General features: G+C 39.0%; 1 protein-coding gene across 1 annotated transcript in view; it reads right to left on the bottom strand.

Moving 5' to 3' along the window:
* The window catches only part of ARID1B (AT-rich interaction domain 1B), a 323,963-nt gene that overhangs the window by 239,572 nt on the left and 66,407 nt on the right, over positions 1–17,984 (bottom strand). The window contains 1 exon segment of the mRNA XM_032684303.1: positions 3,752–3,898. Coding sequence (XP_032540194.1) covers positions 3,752–3,898 — 147 coding nt within the window.

Below are 17,984 nucleotides of genomic sequence, written 5' to 3'. Positions count from 1 at the left end.
TGAGTACCAATTCTAAGGCACAACACAGAGTTATACCTGACTGCAGGAGCTTGCTCACATTCTGTCTAAAAGAGCAAAAATAAAATATTATCTGTAAGAAATTTTGCATCCGTTTTCTCCCCATAACAGAATACCCAGAACATCACACTACAGGGTTTTACATAAAAGGAAACCAGTGGCAAGAAAAAGTCCATCATCCAGCCAGAATAAACACTACTTTCTGCTTTATAATCTCCAAAACAAGTAGATTGACATAAATCTACCAGGGAAATGAAGAAAATACAGTAGGGAAAAGAAAGCAAATCAGAGAAGCCCTCTTTCTCCAATCTGGCATCTCCATTCTCCATCCTGAAGTAAAACCAGTTCAATCACACTTACATCACAAAATCAGTATAGAAAGACAAAAAAATAGTTAATGAAGAATATATAAAACATGAAGAAAATTCATTTGCAAGCTGGAAAAAGCAAGCACAAGTAAGGATGACAGACAGAAAGGATGACAGATTGTATGACTGAGACTACCTCGGTTTCCTAATTGACAGGATTATATAAACAGGATGTACTGATATTTTTAAGAGTAGAAATAAGAAAGATACACCACCTGGTGCAACAGGTAATATATGATTCTGTAGTTTATTTTTATACTGTATTTAGAATGTATAAAGCCAGTATTAAATTAGAGCAACACAATCACATATGTTCAAGGAGACCTTCAGAGAGGGGTCATATCATCAAACCTCTAGTTCAAAGCAAGTCTAGCAAGAACAGGGTGCTTGGAGGCCTTGTCTAGTTGAATTTCTCCAAGGATGGAAATTCCAGTCTCTCTGGAATTTTGTGTGTTTTCTCATTTTCAGGTTTGTGGGCTTTTTTTCTTTTACCAAGTTGCAACTTCCCTTTTCCCAGTCTGTCCCCACTGTCTCTTGTCCTTCCAGTGTACCCCAGAGATAAGTTTGGCTCTGCTCTCACCCACATTCCCCCACTTAGTGGCTCCTAAAACTGTATGAGTACCTACTCCTATTTCTCTTGCTAAAATTCTAATCATAAAAATTCTAATTGTTTAACTATTTCTGAAAGGTAATCAGTCTCATATAAGCAGAGACATGTATGCTTAAATAAGGACAGTTTTTAATTTTTTTTTTGTCAGCAGAAGAATTTGACATATGCTCCCAACTTTTTTGTTACCCTGGTATTAATTTTTGTTTTGTACACTGGTTGCCACTTGACAGTAATTCTGCTACAGATTATCATCAGATAAAGAACACTGTTGCTGAAGTGTCAGAAGTATTGACTTCAATTTTCTTGTGTCAGGAATTGGTTTCTAGATTAGCAGTTCCCAAAGAATGGGAAAGCACACAGTGGTGAGGTTTTACAGAGAAACATTAGAGAGGAAGTGTTCACCTCATGACTCGGCTTGAGACAGGGGGATGAGCAGCAATGGCACCTATCTGGAGATAGGGAAAGATGCAAGCCCCAAGGTGTTTGGGACTAATTATTATTTATACAAAATAGTCCCATCTACACACAGATACTCTAGGAAAAAAGCCAGTATAATTGAGCACCTGGGATCAGAGTTCAAACCTTAAGAGGCTGATCACTACTGAAAACAGACATTCACAAACAATCAAGAATTCAGGTGAAATTCTTACAACTAAGGATTATCAACTGCAAGGCTGTATTAGTGAGGACCTAAGGCATCATCTCAACTTGCAGATTGAGGCAAAAATGCCTACTGACCTTCTTCAGATACCAGGCTCCAAGGGTAATACAGGATTTAGACTCTCCTGCAAAATCCTCAAAAAAGAAATTTCAGAATCAAGAGAATATTCTGAGTTGGAAGGGACCCACAAGGCCAGACTCCAGCTCTTAACTGAGTGGCCCATATGGGGATCAAACCCATGATCTTGGTGTTATCAGCACCATGCTCTAACCAACTGAGCTAATCACAGGGTCATTTTGGCTACATCAAGGCTGGTATCTTCTACCTGTGAATCTGTTCTCACCTTTCTTTTAATCCCAGTTCTCTGAAGTCCAAAATATATGGAAGGCTTTACTCTAATTTTGCCTTTATCCTTCTATGATACCTCTCACTTCACTGCACAAACCTTCACTTTACCAGTTGTGAGAGAAAATTATGTAATTGGAGTACCTATCAACAGATAAATCAGTACCCTGTTATACTTTGTCCTATATATAGTTGGTATGTTTTGTGTATTTTTTAAACCAAAATACTCAATCCACTCAACTGACAGTATTTAAAATGAGGAGGTGTCCAAGACAGCAAAAAAACCCATTTCAATTTCACAAACTGTGATATCTAGACATTGGAGCAGCTGTGTTTCTTCTGTCTCATAGGCTGTATTACTAGGACTTTATCTGCCAAGACTTTACCAAGATGCTTATGAACAGTATTTTCAAGTCATAGACAAATCAAGCATTTAATGGCAAAGTAAAAAGGAAGAAAATTAAATTTAAAGACACAACTGTAATCTTTAAAGTTGCAGTTACATATAATCCAAAAGATGGAAAGTGGTGACATTTACAAGAATATCATAGATACAATTAAGAATTCTATTTCATAAACCATCCAGCATTTTAATGAAAAAAGTTATTCTCAATGGGATTTTAAAATGTAGATGAAGAAAAATTAACATGTAATTACACAGTGAAATTATCATAGCTTTATTTTAAAGTCAAAGGAGGGGAGCCTCCAGTATCATTGCCACTTACAGCATCTTTTGTTAGTTTATTTTACACACTATTTTTATTTCAAGCTAGGATTTCTACACTGCACTAGCATTATCCCAAAATGTTAATCAACCATGCCTGACAGAATTCCCCAGTGATCTGCAGCAAGTGCTGATGCTTCCACTAATACCCAATCTTGAGCAACTCACTTTTGTTAGATTTCCCAGGATGGTGAGTATGCTTTAGTTTCATCCTTCCATTTCCAGATCACCTCTCCGTGATTAACAGACCTGAGACTACAGATAGAACTGAGCCTACATGTTCAACTGCATCAGCTACACACATCCATTTTGTTCAGCATCTAAAATCTGAGTGTTTTTCCAAGCTCTGGGAACCAGACCCGTACACTATCACTTCTGATCTCAGTTAAAAACAGAATCACTTTAAATTCATTTTAATGGTTAATATATAAAGCACAATTCAAAACCAGCAATGGATATCAAATTATGCAGTTTCACTAACTCAATGTGCAAACTGACAACATTGAAATTAATAGCTGTAATATCCATTTAAAATATCTTTTACGAAGTTCCCTTGACAAAGCAGCTCTGAAATGCCTTGAACTCATCTGCTCTCAAATGAAGTAACAAAAAACCCAAAACAGTAGTGACCATGTTAGATGCAGGAGCTCTCAACAACATCTGACTTTGAGGGGAAAACAAAATAAAAGCAAAAAAACCCTCCAGCCTCCACTGACATTTCATCAAGAAACTGTTACTTCTTTATAAAACCAAAATTAATAGTTGCTAGGGTATATACACTGGCTTTATATGAAATAAAGCCTGAAAGTGTGTCCGTATTTGTGTGTATATCCCTAAAGACTCTTCAGAAGGATATGGTCTGATTCCATATTTATTTAATTTTGCTTAATTTATTATTTCATTATTGCTATTTAATTAACACTGTTCCCTCAAAAAGGTAAGGGGTGGGTTTTGTTCATGTCACACAGATCATTTTTACACTTCCACCTCCGGGGCGACTGTCAGTAGCAGAGGACGGCACTTACCTGCTGAGCCTGGTACCTCTGCTGAGCCTGTGACAGATACTGTGCCTGGGGCGGCAGGTGCTGAGGCTGCGGCTGCTGGTTGTAGTACGGCTGCTGGCCCTGCTGGCAGTAGCCACTTACACCTTGTTGACCATACTGAGGCGGGATCTGTTGGAAGAGCCAAGCAAAGCAAATGCATGAGTTGAAAAAGAAGGACATGAATCAAGCTATGTCACATCTGTACGGCAGCCTCATCAGAAGGGGTATCCTGAGCTATACACCTGACCCAGTGGTCCCACTCTTACTCAGCAGTTAACGTGAGCCCTTACAGCCCCTTGCCTGAGCAGGAGGAGTAAGCCCAAGTGCTCTGTAGAGTTACTCTTTTCAGGAACAACTTCTAAGGAGAATGCTGTGCTTCAGAACATCACAATCCTGTAATGCCCAGCCTTAAAATACAGAAGCATTTATTTTAAATGTTTGCTCTCCATGGGCACACTACTGAGGCAGATCGACAGAGGAATCATTCTGATGCACTGATCCAAAAGCATAATTTGGGGAAAAAAAAGGAAAAAAGGCAGAACTCTAAAATACACATTGAAAGCTAAACAGTTTTTGTCTCTTTTTTTTTGAGCAATCCAGTACTAATATTTATTACATATTTTGCCTGCAACCCTCAGGTTTTTAGTGTTTGTGTGTTTAAGCCTTACACAAAAGTCTTGGGGTTTGGCAGGATTTTGGTTTCGTCAACTTCAATCTCTCTCAATCTCCTTCCCCCCTACTAAGATATATCTTTTTTAAAAAATAACAACAAAACACCAGCGCAACACAAAATAACCTGTTACACACCAATCAGTACATGTATCACATACTGAGAATCCACATACACTGAGAATTTAAGTTAGAACAAAAAGCAAGTCAATTACAATGTCAGAGGAGTTTTCTACATCAGTTTAGTATGTAAGTCTTGTATCAACAGACACTGCCATTTTCTTGAGATAACTGAAAGAGCACACTTCCAACATACTCCTGATATTGCGTCTATATTGCCCCGATTTTATGTATCCGTGCTTTTCCCCACACTCTGGAATTTAGTATCATTTTCAGACAAATGACAGAGGCAGCACAGGACTTCTCTCTTCTAGAATGGACCTGTTGGTCCTGCACATCCCTGCCCTAAGCAAGTGTCTCAGATACCCGAGCACAACTGAAATGCTTTCATCTCTGAACTGCTCCCACCGAGTTTCTGATAGACGGATAAATCTGTTTACTCAATACATAAAGACATACCTGTTCTACCTAATGTTAACTTACTACGTTAATTCAACAATACAGTAGTATTTGCTGGGCGATAATAGTAATAATACAAAGTCAAGTTTAAATGCCTATTTAGGCTGTTTTTATTACCACAACTTGATCTGCTCTATTACTTCTGCCAGAAGCTGGCCGTGCTAACTCCTAAGGTCAGTGCTGTAACCCCACTTCTGCACTTGTTCTCTTCACTTGTGCTTCTGTTTTCTTTCACCATCATTTCACAGGCAGTTAGATTTTTCTGTGACCAAAGCAACCCTTCCTGATAAATAGCCTCTCCCTGCTGATGCATAAATGAGGCCTTTATAATGCAAACTAAGAAGGGTGTGTTGGAATATCATCAGGCAAACAGACAGCTGGAGTCTGGGATCTGACAGAAGACCACATGGTTATTTGCCCGTCAGCTGCAAAGGTCACAGAGCCTGGACTGGTTCCTAGGCAATGCTGAGGAGAAACCTATGTTGTGGTCCATCTGGGTAACACTAGTAACTTCCTAGTAACACTAGGAAGAAAAGGAAAGATATCCTGACAGCAAAATATGGGCTTCTGGAAAAAAGAAAAAGAGAACTTGGAATGTCCAGTTGACAGGATGGTGACAAAGCAAAAGATCAGGTTCATGAAGAACCAGAATATTTCTAGAATAAAGATACTTGTTTAGGAGGGCTGGAGTTCACCTGAAGATAGGAGCCAGGTTGCTGGTACCTAAGGATCAAGAAAGTAAAATTTTAAAATTAAGAGAGAGGATTAGAAGAGCACATGGTTCAAAAGCATGGCATTGCTATGCCAAATGAAGACACAGAGATTATGGGTCATCAAGTGAAGATGCTGAGAAGAATCAAAGAACGAAAACAGACACACAGTGACTACAGAGTAAATAGAATGTCGAGAAGAAATTCCAACAATACATTGACTTCTACACAAAGAGGGGGGACTGGAACATCAAGCTGCAAACAAAAACACTAGCAGCAGTCACACTAGAAATAGGGTAGAAAGGAAACAATTAGTGGGTCACTAGATTGCATCATCCTAGGATACAAATTCATAGCTGATGACAAAGTAACCTTATATGCTACATAGTATTTAGAAACAAATCAAAATAAAACTCCACCTCACCAAGCAGCAGAGGTCTGGAGCTTGGTCAGATCAGGAAAAGTCAGTGCTGGAACCACCAGGCATGGCCATACTACAGCAACGCTGACAGCAGCACAGTAAGCAAGATCAGTAAAGGCACGTTGCAAGATTGATTAGAGGGAGATTTCAACTCCTCCCACATAGACTGAGTAAGCATACTACAAAGCAGAGACCAAAGTATCAGATAACTGTCAAAGGTTGTTCCATGGAGCTGCTAGTTAGGGAACCTGCATGAGAAGCCACTGCCTTTGGCTCAGTCCAGAGCAGCAGAAATCACCTACTTCTACACCCTACAGCTGCAGAACCACTATGCACCAGTGACCATAATAGAGTTAAATTAAGCATCCCTACAGGAACAATGAAACCCAAATAATCTACTACAGTTGTGCTTAATTTCAAAAAGTGTAACTACATAAAAAAGAGAAAGCTTATTGAAAGGAAGCTCTAACAGATAGCTACGAGAAATAAAATCTGACTGACAGCATCAAAGCTGCTTAACAACAACCACATGGAAAGCACAGAAATAATATTCACCACCTATTCAGAAAGACTTGATAAGAGCAAAGGGACACCAGCATGGCTCATTGCGGCTTTCTAGAAGCAAAAAGACATCCCCTTCAATAAGCCAGCACCAGGTCCGAATGAGGAAAACAGAAAAGACTGTAAACTCCAGCCTTCAAATGTAATAAGGCAGGCCAGAAAGAACTGGTGAAACAGCTAGGAAAGGGAATCAAATGAATAATGATTCATTTTTTCAAACACATCAGAAGTAGAAAGTCTGCCAGAGAGTCTGAAGTGACAAATGATAATGGAGGTTTAAAAGGAGATACAGAGAACACAGTGCCATGACAGAGAAGCTTAACAAATTTTTGTTCTCACTCTGGAAAAATCTTGGGGGGTTCCCATGCTGGAGTCCTCCTTTGTGAAGAACTTGATGAATGTGTCTGAATCTGATGGGACTTTTTGTGGAAAAAAGTGACGAATGGTAAGAAGTAGTTTGGGACTATACATTATCACTCCACGGGTCTAATCAAATTCAAAAAGCTTAATTACTAATGACCATACACAGCTGCTAAATTGGAGCTGCCTTCGCAGGAGGTGAGAACTGTAGTATGGCTTTAAAAAAAAAAAAAGAAATTTGAGACTACACAGGACCAATCACTGTTCTGGATAAATCAGGACAGATAAAAATGAAGATCAGAATTAGGAAACATCAACACAGCTTTTGCAAAAGAAAACCCCTCTCTACAGACTTTTTTGACTTACTAGGAATGGTCAGACAAAAAGGTTCAGGGAAATATAACAAGAATCATCAAAGGTATGGAACAGTTTCCATACAAAGAAACTATAACCCTTTGAGTATGGAAAAGACACCAGGAAGTAGGAATAGGATGGAAAGCTACAAAAGCATCTTGTCCAACACAACAATTAGGATGCATGTGATGGAAGAAGCAAACTTCAAAACAAGTGAGAGACAGGTTCTCTAGTCACAGAGGCACCAGATGTTTGAAACTCCTTGCCAAATTGAAAGCTGAAAGTTTATGTGGGCTCAAGCAAACACTGGACAAGTTCACAATAGACATCCTCTGAGGGTTACCAAATATGTAGAGCCACATCTGGCTCAGGAAGTCCCTGAACTGAAAATAGCTGGAGGCTTGGAGAGTATTGGGGGAAATATCATATGCTTCCTTTATTCTGACTCTGCTCTAGGCATCCAATTAAAGCCTCCACTGGAGGTAGGATACAAGGCTTCATGAACCCCTGATCTGACCTGATAGCACCATGCCCATGTTCTAACCTCTCTGCAATAGATATTCAAGTCCCACAAGAAAGCAATGAAGATTTGGTCTGCAAGGTGATAAGTAACAAACATAAGCAACCTGAAGAGCAACAACACCTTGATTGTCAGAAGCTATTTCTTAAATATTTCCTAAATATTTTCCCTAGCGATCTGCTTCCAGACACTGGTTTAAAAAGGAATACCGGGCTCCTCTTCTGATCTTACATATCAGTTACTCATGTTGGCATTTTCCTCCATATCCTCCAAATCCAAACTGTTTTAGAAAAACAACCAAACACCACCACCTAAAATACAAGTACATTTAGATGCTGTACTCTTCAGTGCAGAGACCCATCACCGCTCCCTTAGCAGAGCACTCAATATAATTTCTGCGATGATTTAAATAAATAACAAACAACTACGTGCAAATTAATCTTTCTGCTTTACTGATGGGGATCACAAGATACCGCTTATGGACAAATGTTTATTAAACAGAATGAAAAAAAAAAAGCGTAATTAAAATCTCCCCAGAATAAAGCAAACCTGAAGCCAATTATTTACAATGGTTGGAGTGAATGTCCCAAACATCCTCTTTCCTTATAAAGTAAACCCTCCCTCCCATTCTCCCTTACTCCCACATTCTTTGTGGCCACACAGTGCAGGAGATGAGAATTTGGGAAACTTCATCATGCCTTTAGTAGTGCACACATTCTTGGGACGGTTCAAGAGAAAGCAGACCTAAGTTTGAATCTATTTCTAGGCAAGCACAGAAACTGTAATAATTACTTTGACTCCTATCTGACTTACACAGTACAAACAGCATTATTTTGGGAAAAGTATGACTGACCATTAGTGACTAAACCACTCTGAACACAAACAAAGAAAGAATGAGAGTAAAAGAAGAGCAAAATTGGTAGCCAAAATGAAGAGATGGGGGAAATCCAATTAAATCTGTAACTTAACTCATTATCTTTAATCCTTGTTTGAATAAAGGGTCTAGTGGTAGACATTCTTTGTCCAGGTAATACCTTGATAGTAATGGAAGTTTTAAGCAATTTTTGCATGCGCAATCCATGACTGATATCAAAGGATAAGCATCATTAGACAGCATCACAGTCATTAAAATAATTTTTAAAATTAAAATGTAACAGAATTAGTGTGTTAGCATAGGTACACTGATAATACCAGCAGTATGTAGTTACTGCACTTTTAAACCATCCTGATGTTGAGACGCAGTCAATAACAGAAGAACCTTTACGTGTCCTCTATCACAAAAGGCTCACATGACCCACAGGAACACTCAGATACCATGACATGCTCACTACACAGAAAGAGTCTTGGCCCCATTGATCATTGCTTCTCCCTGCAGTCTGTTTGGTGCCCAAAAACTGAGGCAGATCCTGGATGATACTGGTAGAAGACAACAGCACAATTTGGAAGCTGTGGACCACAGTACCATGATACAAAAATCTGGGGGAGGTGTGTCTGGTCTGATCAGTTTTAAGCCCTGTTACAGAGAGAAGGAAAATGGAACTCCAGAGGCAGGGGTGGCACTCAGAAGAAAGGGTGGTACTACCTGGTTCAGTGGCCTACTTTGCTGACTTTTTCACATGATACAGAACATTGTGAAACAAGTACCATCCTCGGAAATGTAATTATCAGTAGCATTCCACTTTCTTAGCACCTATACCACTGTAATTACGCAGAAATTAGAGTTAAAAATGTATAGTGGGTGGAATTCTCAGGACAAAAAACCCCTACCACCTGGTACTTTACACTAGGAGTAAACAGCACATTCTTTCAGTTAACAAAAGGTTATAGTAAGATTTAATTCTAATTATTTTAATTTTACAGAGGTCAATTCAGTAGTAACTATAAGAAAGCTGTCACATGGTTCCCATCAAACCTTCAAATAAAACTCTTACAGTTTTCTGAAATATATACTGCTTCAGTCTTAGATTTCCAAAGCCAGACCTCTGCCAAAACCTAAGTATTTTCCCTCAGACATTCAGACCATGCATTTCTCCATACTTTCAAATAGAAAGCTGTAATGGAAAACTAGCCCCCTGACTTTCCCATAAAAAAAAAATCTGGTTCATATCTATAACTTCCAAAGTCACAAAAGTCCAGGTCTTTATCTGTATGTTTAGATGAATTATAGAAAGAACAAAAATATAATTTCCCAGTATAAGAAAACCTCTGGCACATGTTCAGTGGAAGATGCTAATGCTTTTAAGCCAGCATGGTCTCCTTTCTCATATCAACATGTTCAACCCCAGCGTTCTTGTGCGCACGCAATCTTAATGAAGTTACAAGTCCTCCTTCCTCCTCACTGAACAACACAAAAAACACCCAAAACAAAACCAAATCAAACCAAACAAAAAAAAACTCAAAGGAAAGCAAGTAAAAAGCTCGGTGTTAGTGTCAAGGCTATTAATCAGAGGTAAATCAGAAATCCTGATGCTAAGGCATTTTATTCATACATTCTATAAATTATATTACTTATCACTTGGCTTTGACCTTTTGACGATACACTGGTCACAACATTCACCTATGTTACCGTCTTTCCTAGACTGCTTGCCTTTACACTGAAGTAGGAACTTTAAAATCTTATTAAGAGCCTTTAAAATATTAACACTGGGCCTGATACTGGTCCACCCAGTGACCCAGAGCAAGGAAGCAAAAGGATAAAAAGCATGTTTCTGTGTCACAGCACAATAATCCCCATTCCAGAACTTGCAAGGTAGTAGATTTTGCAGAGTCATTAAATGTATGTTGAAGACTGCAGTGCAGTACACAGATCTGCAAACTGGCTCAGCACTGGCAGGAGCCTACACCAAAAGCTGTGCTCGGCTAATTTGCTGTGCTCTACAGAAGGGTGAATTAGGTCAAAGGGAGATCCACGCTCTTATAGCCAGACTGCTTTTTGTACACAAGCCAGTTCATTTAAAAAGGTAGCTCAAGTATCTCCACAAGACGCAGTCTGCAATGCAGTCATACTCAGTACTACTGTTAATGTGCAGGACAGAAAGGACAGGACTTCAAACACATGCCTGTATTCCCCTTTTCCTCAAAAACTGCACAACAGCACAATTACACCACTTGTCAGTGCAATGTATACGGCATCACATATGTATCTGTCATGAGATGCTCTCTATATATTGCCTTTTACTGTAGCTTAAATCAAAGCAACATGAGCTAACCAGTTATCAGTACAGGTAATTTTCCTCTCTTCTAAAAATAGAGGACTACAAAAGAAAAAAAAAAAGGGAAAAAGAAAGAATAATGTAAAAAAACTACTAAGATTACATGATTAAAAAACTCTCCAGTCAGAAAATACAGATGTTAAGGTTCCAAAAGCAACATTAACTGAGCCATGTTGCACATATATAGCACCTTCTCTTTCTGATTTATGTTGTCAAAGGCATTTCATAAAATACAGAGGATGTGAAATGTGGCTCAGTTAATGTGGCTGCTAGAATCTTATCATTTATGTTTTCTGACTTCTTAGCTGTGCAACCTTCACATCTTATTAACATAGCTTTTTGCATAGACTGTAGTATGGAATAGTACTTATGTTTTATGTATTGACATATTTTTGATGTACTGAGATTTTGAATAAGTCTGCTATTCTTCATGATGAGAGCCAAATAAATAAAGACTACTACCACAAAATAGTCAATCATTTATACGGAAAAGCAATATCTCTTCTTCCAAAAAAGAACACTTTGATTCCCTTGTCAGAAATTGATGAAAACTACCTCTGCTGTAAATGCTAAATCTATGCCAATATCACAACCACCTCCCACTCCCACCTTCCCCTAAAAACAACAAACAAACAAAAATAAAAAATGTGCATGTTTTAGATGAGCTAAAATTAGTTTCAAGGGAGAGGTAAACAGCTGAGTCTAGAAACAAAAGGAAGAAATTTTTCTTACACAAGAGCCCAATAGTGTTGATTCACACAGTGAATTACAGTTAGAACTAATGCAACATTTGGTCTTTTCTGCAAATTAAGGGATGAAAATATCATAATCTCTACTAAGAGATTTCCATATTACTATATCCATCCCCTCAGACTAACACTATAGAGAAGACTAAAAAATTGCAATAGAATTGTTTTCAGAAGAGCTATTTTGATATACTGTATTACAAACAGAGAGAAATCATAGTGCCCATATATATATACCTACACACACTTAGATGAGTCAGATATCTATTCTTATACTCCGCCTTCCTTTCTTTTTTTTATAAAGTGATCAAAACAAGTAAAAGGGATCACATAATCTGCTTAAGTACCAGATTTCCACTTTACAAACCAACATAAGAAAAAGCACATCAGAACTGTCTCAACCTGATCTCTATGGTGTCTCCAACAGTTGATGCTTCAGTAAAAACCATGTAGGAAAACTCACACCTCACTGCACTAGTAGGATGAATTTCACCTATGAAATGCCAGCCATTACAGAAAAATGCAAAAGCCTATATTTAACCTGATTTTTAATCATATAACAAATAATTTATCACAGGGCACTTCTTGTGCATCTATGAATGGACTACACAACAGTCCTCAATTTGCCATTTATTTTCCAGGAAATTTGTAATAATTTTGACCACTATTTTTCTCAAATGGTGGTTAAAAAAAATATGGTTAAAAAATACCGAGAAACATTTCTTCTGACAAGTTCAGCAGTGCCATTCAAACCTTCTAAAGCAGGGAACACAAATGAGAGGTATGGGTTGAGTCTGAATAGCAGGTAATCTAGCTGCATGAGTAATCCTCCATTTTTATGCTTTTATACACAGAGAGACTCCAAACACTTAACTACTGGAGACTGAAAAATCCCTCTGTAAAATAGCTTTCACTCTGCTTTCTTCTGGAACATAGTCTTGGTAGTTGGAACAACTGCAAACATTATTCTTTAATCGCAGTAGTGAGAAAAGGCAGAATGTACACACACCCTGTTTATAATCAGTTCCCCAATATCTTGCACACCCTTGAGTTTTCCATCTTTCTTACAGTTTCTTTTGAGAGAGAAGGGTGCTTTTTAATTCATTCATGTTCTCCTCAAAAGATATCAATGCCCTTCTCTACTTTCCACATAAACTTGTCCAATTCCACTAGACTATAGGGCTTCACAGACCTTTACAGTGCACACCCTCTTTCCCTGACAGCTGCTTGTCTTCTCCTTTCTTTATTCCTATCCTGTACCTGGGGAGGAACAACCCCAGGCACCAATATATGGTGGAGGCCACCCCAGCTGAAAAGCAGCTTGACAGAAAAAGACCTGGAGGTCCTGGTGGACACCATGCTCGACATAGTCAGCAATGTGCCCTTCCTACAAATGAAGTTAATGGTATCCTGGCCTTCATTAGACAAAGAAGTGCTTCTGCTCAACTCTGGTGAGGCTACACCTGGAGGATCTGTGTCCAGTTTTGGGCTCCCCAGTACAAGAGACACATGGACATACTGGAGAGAGTTCAACAAAGGGCCACAAAGATGATTAAGGGGATGGTGCATTCCTCCTATGAAGAAAGGCTGAGAGAGCTGGGACCGTTCAGTTTGGAGAAGAGAAGGCTCCAGGGAGACCTTGTAGCACCTTTCACTATGTAAAGGGAATCTAAAAGAGAGACGGAAAGTGCTTTTTTACAAGGGCAGGTAGCGACAGGACGGGGGGAGGGAATGACTTCAAACCGAGAGTAGGTTTAGATCAGATATTAGAAAGAAATTCTTTACTGTGAGGATGGTACATGTTGCCCAGAGAAGCTGTGGATAACCCATCCCTGGAAGTGTTCAAGGCCAGGCTGGATGGGGCTTTGAGCAACCCAGTCTAGTGGAACCTGTCCCTGCCCATGGCATGGTGTTTGGAATGAGATGATCTTTAAGGTCCTTCTGACCCAAACTGTTCTGTGATTCTATAATTCAGTTTAGTAGTTTCTTAGTACAAAATTAACAACCAAGGGGCACACCCAGTTTCTGGTCTTTAACAGAGAACCCCTCTGCTTTTGGCCCAGACACCTTTGAGAAGGTCACCACTTTTGAGTTAACCCCCACCGCTCTGCCTCCTGGCCTGACTCTGAAACAGCAGACCAGTAGGCTGCTGTTACACACAGCAAGTCATCCTCAGTTCCAATCCCTCACTTTTTTAAGGGATATCACACTTCTAATCAGGAAAAACTTGCCATGAACATGCAATGAGAGAAGAGATTTACAGCTCTTTGTGTTTTCATTACAGATTTTAAACCTCAAATAGTGTCCGCAGCATAGGAGGTCAACACACAAAGAAAAAGGCATGACTTCCCACAGCTATCATTTAGGTTCAGCAATTTCTGTGACAAATTTAGTCATTTGTACAGTCCAAATTCTGCTGGTTGCTTCTACCACTGCAGGATCAAAATCACACTTTTTATCTGGACACTACAAATTCCCCACAGCAAGGAATCCTGAGGCAAACAGAATGACTGGATGAACCAACTGGCTAAGAAAATGTGATTACTTGATTACCCACCCAGCATAATTTATCATCTTGCAGCATAGAATTAACTGCCTAAGATCAGGATCCCATTCCTGTGGCACAGTTCCTCAGCGTTCCTTCTAGGGTACTTACATTGGCTTAGAAAAACAAGAAATACAAAGCAACTCCTATCAAAACCCCTTCTTCTTTAGATAAATTTGACCAAAGAGAATCACCAATAAAACCAAAACCAACCAACCAACCAAAACAAAACTAAAAAAGAGGAAGATATAAATCTTTTCTGTGCCAGCTTTTCTTTCCCTTTCTCTATTCGCAACAGATTAAAAAAAAAAAGTCAGCCTCTAAATAAGAGTACTTACATAACAGCTGTGATTTCAAATATTGCTGGAAGTATTTTTAAAAGAAAACTTTCAAACTACTTGTAGTCACAGTGTTCATATTTGATTTATTCCATTTCTATTATTTAATTTGACCTATTACTTAGCACTGGAAGACATCAAAAGAACCCTGACAGAAACATCAAAGACATCAATGTTATAAATTCACAGCTGAAACCATATACTACATCATAATTTCTTAAATAATTACAGTTTTACTATACTCAAAATAAGATGATTATTGTAAATTATTCCTCATATCAGTTACCACAAGCAAGTTTTAGAAACATCTGTTAAATGTAAGTATCTGGATACAGTTAATCCAATTCATGTAACATTATACTCGAAATGGAACAGAAAAATAAACGAGAGCCTTTAAAGTTGTAACATCATATACCAAAAATTATCTATTTTGCTTAATTGAAAATAGCCCCCTTAAAAACTCACCAAGAATCAACCATCAAGTTTATTCATTCTGCCAAACTACTAGAATTCTTTTTTTTTATTAACATTGCAGCTAATCTTAACTCAAATATTGTGCTCCATCAGTTAATCTTTATAATACCTACTATTCTTCAAAGCATCTCCAGTATATCTACGCTTGCTCTTTCCCTTTCTTGAAAGCTCAAACCCCTTTCTTCCCAAGTCTGGTTGTTTTGAGCTATTATCTGAACACCTTTTTTGTTAAAGCATTCACAAAACAAATTTTTATACTCACAATAAAATGCTTCCTTCTCATTTATGTCCAGACTGAAGTAATATCTGTACACAAAATTAACACACAAGTGTATAATTGTAGTTTTATGCTCAAGTGCCCCAATTATGCACTTTAAAACACTTTAAAGGATCCATCAGGAACATTCAATATCTCCAAGCTGTATAGTCTTGAGGAGTGTCTTTTGACAAAACAGCTACATTACAGGGAATTCTTTCACTAAAAACAAAGAAAGCAATCAACTTGGTGGTTTTTTTTGCTCCAAGACATCTGAACTGTAAAGAATGATGGGATCTGTCTGGTGCAGCACATCTTGCCACAAGTAAGAGACAAGCAGGAAACTGAATAGTTCCTTTTGCTTTTGTGTAATAAAGGTGTCCCAGGTAAGCACAAAAGAGGTCCAGCATTCAGCTTGTTCGGAAAGGTGATTAAGGATGTCTGCAGCACCCAAGTGAGGACCCTACACCTTCCTCAACTGCAACTCTTTATATATACTCAGTGAATATCTGTGTCCTCTGTGTTCTCACTTCTCCTTACAAAATACTTTTAAGAAGCAGTCTTTTCCAAAACAAGGCTGCAGGAGGTGACTGTCAACAGTTTTTGGATACATAAATTTCTCTGCCCATGCAGTGGAGAAGAGAAATCTATGTTAACCCATCTGACTTTGCACTGAAATGAGTTCCAGGTGCTCACACGATGCATTACACTGTTTCACACAGACTGGTGATAAACTTGCAGTATCCCTCATTGTGTATTTTCAAAGTGGTTTCCCATGACAAACACATACTCTTAATAAATAAGAGGTGAGGAAATCTGGAATGGTAAAAAACAGTGAGCACAACAAGAGGGTAGACACTTCATTACATTAAAAAGCAACATACAAAGAAAAAGGCCTCAGGCTGACTCAAAGATGGTTTAATAGTGAGGCCATGTTAGCAAGGATTTTCCTCAATAAAACCAAGACATGATAACTTACAGTGAGAAAATGCAATGCTCTGTGCAACTCATATGGGATTTAGCATCAAGTGTCAGGAGCATATAGTCACTATTTGTTGCCTGTCCACAAAGAGATGAGATGAGATTAGCCTATTTAAGGGTCACAGTCCTCCAAGAGCGTTCACAAGCACCAGGCAGAGTGAGCCAAAATGGCAATTGCTGTTGCAGTTCTCCAGAGGGGCCAGAGTGCTATGCTCTTCCAAAGGTGGTAGAAAAAGCACATGTTCTCGGGAGGAAGCCATTCAAAGTTGTTCTAGAGGGAACATTCCATGCAGAAATGCTCCCCAGTTCCTCATCTAATCCACTGTGTGGATTCCTGCCTCACAGCTGTCCAGTGCCCACCTGTGCACACTGAGGACCTGGGGAAAGAAGAGTTCTCCTGACAGCAAGCATGACAAAAGTAGACACTGTGGAGGTTGTTCACCTTCCGTATAAGGCTCAAGGGGCTATAGCACCAAGACAGCTGGTCTACAGCTGCAAGCCAATCTTTTTGCTGCCACAGATGTCCCACTTTTGGCTTCTCTCTTCACCCAAGTTCCCCCTAGCTGGTCTGACCCTCTACTAAAATAGTGACCACACTAAAATAGCAGGAAGGTAATGGGCAGCCTTCTGCTGACTTAACGCACAGAAAAAACTCAACATGGTCAGATGAACCCAGAGGCAATGAGAGTCAAGTAACACTGCAGGTACCAGCTGGGTTGCTTTGGCAGCTGTTGAACTGCAGAGTCTTTGGTTTTGGTTTTCCTGGGCTCTCCTCATCCTGTGAATCCAAATCCTCAATTCTCACTTTCCGAAAGAGCACCCTATATGCAAAGTAACAACTTCCAGCTCTCCAGAAGAGAGACCATGCAGAGCTCTTCTAAGAGAGAGGTACCATGAGAAAGCTGTAGCCCGATGTGAAGCTACAAAAGAAGTCTGTCTCCTTGGCTTTCAGGTAGGACGCTGGCTTTTCAAGTCTTCTTAAACTCAAGACACTCAAATTCTGCCACAAAATTTAACCCACTTTAAGCAGAAAATCAATGCAAGCTCTCACCTAGAATGACATCCAAGGGAAATGACATGCAGGGAGGGGAATGCACATACAGTTCTTTCTCCCTTCCTTCCTTGCAGGAAGCAGAAACAAGTACTTAATGCACTTCAGTGACATTCTTTGCATGAAAGTAAAGTGGGTAATGCCCATTTAGATTAGTTCTTCAATATTGTTAGGACAATGATCACTTATCTATGTTGGTAGATATTTAAGCCTCCCGTTTGGTTTGGCAAATCTTTCTCTGAGTACCAGTTGTACTTAACTGGCTACATTATTTTTCAGGCATGAGCTTCTACGATTAAACTAAGCTTCTGATTTTGCAGTTGCATAACTATTTAAAATACTTCCAACAACAGGTCAATATTTCTCAGCAGCTGGTGTATACCCTCCAGAGCACAGAGTTCACATGTCCCAAAGAACAGGCATTTTAGTTTTAAAAGC

Source organism: Chiroxiphia lanceolata, chromosome 3 (genome assembly GCF_009829145.1).
Source record: "Chiroxiphia lanceolata isolate bChiLan1 chromosome 3, bChiLan1.pri, whole genome shotgun sequence".
NCBI lineage: Eukaryota > Metazoa > Chordata > Aves > Passeriformes > Pipridae > Chiroxiphia > Chiroxiphia lanceolata.
Note: the sequence above shows the minus strand (reverse complement) of the source record. Positions and strands in the feature narration are given on the sequence as shown.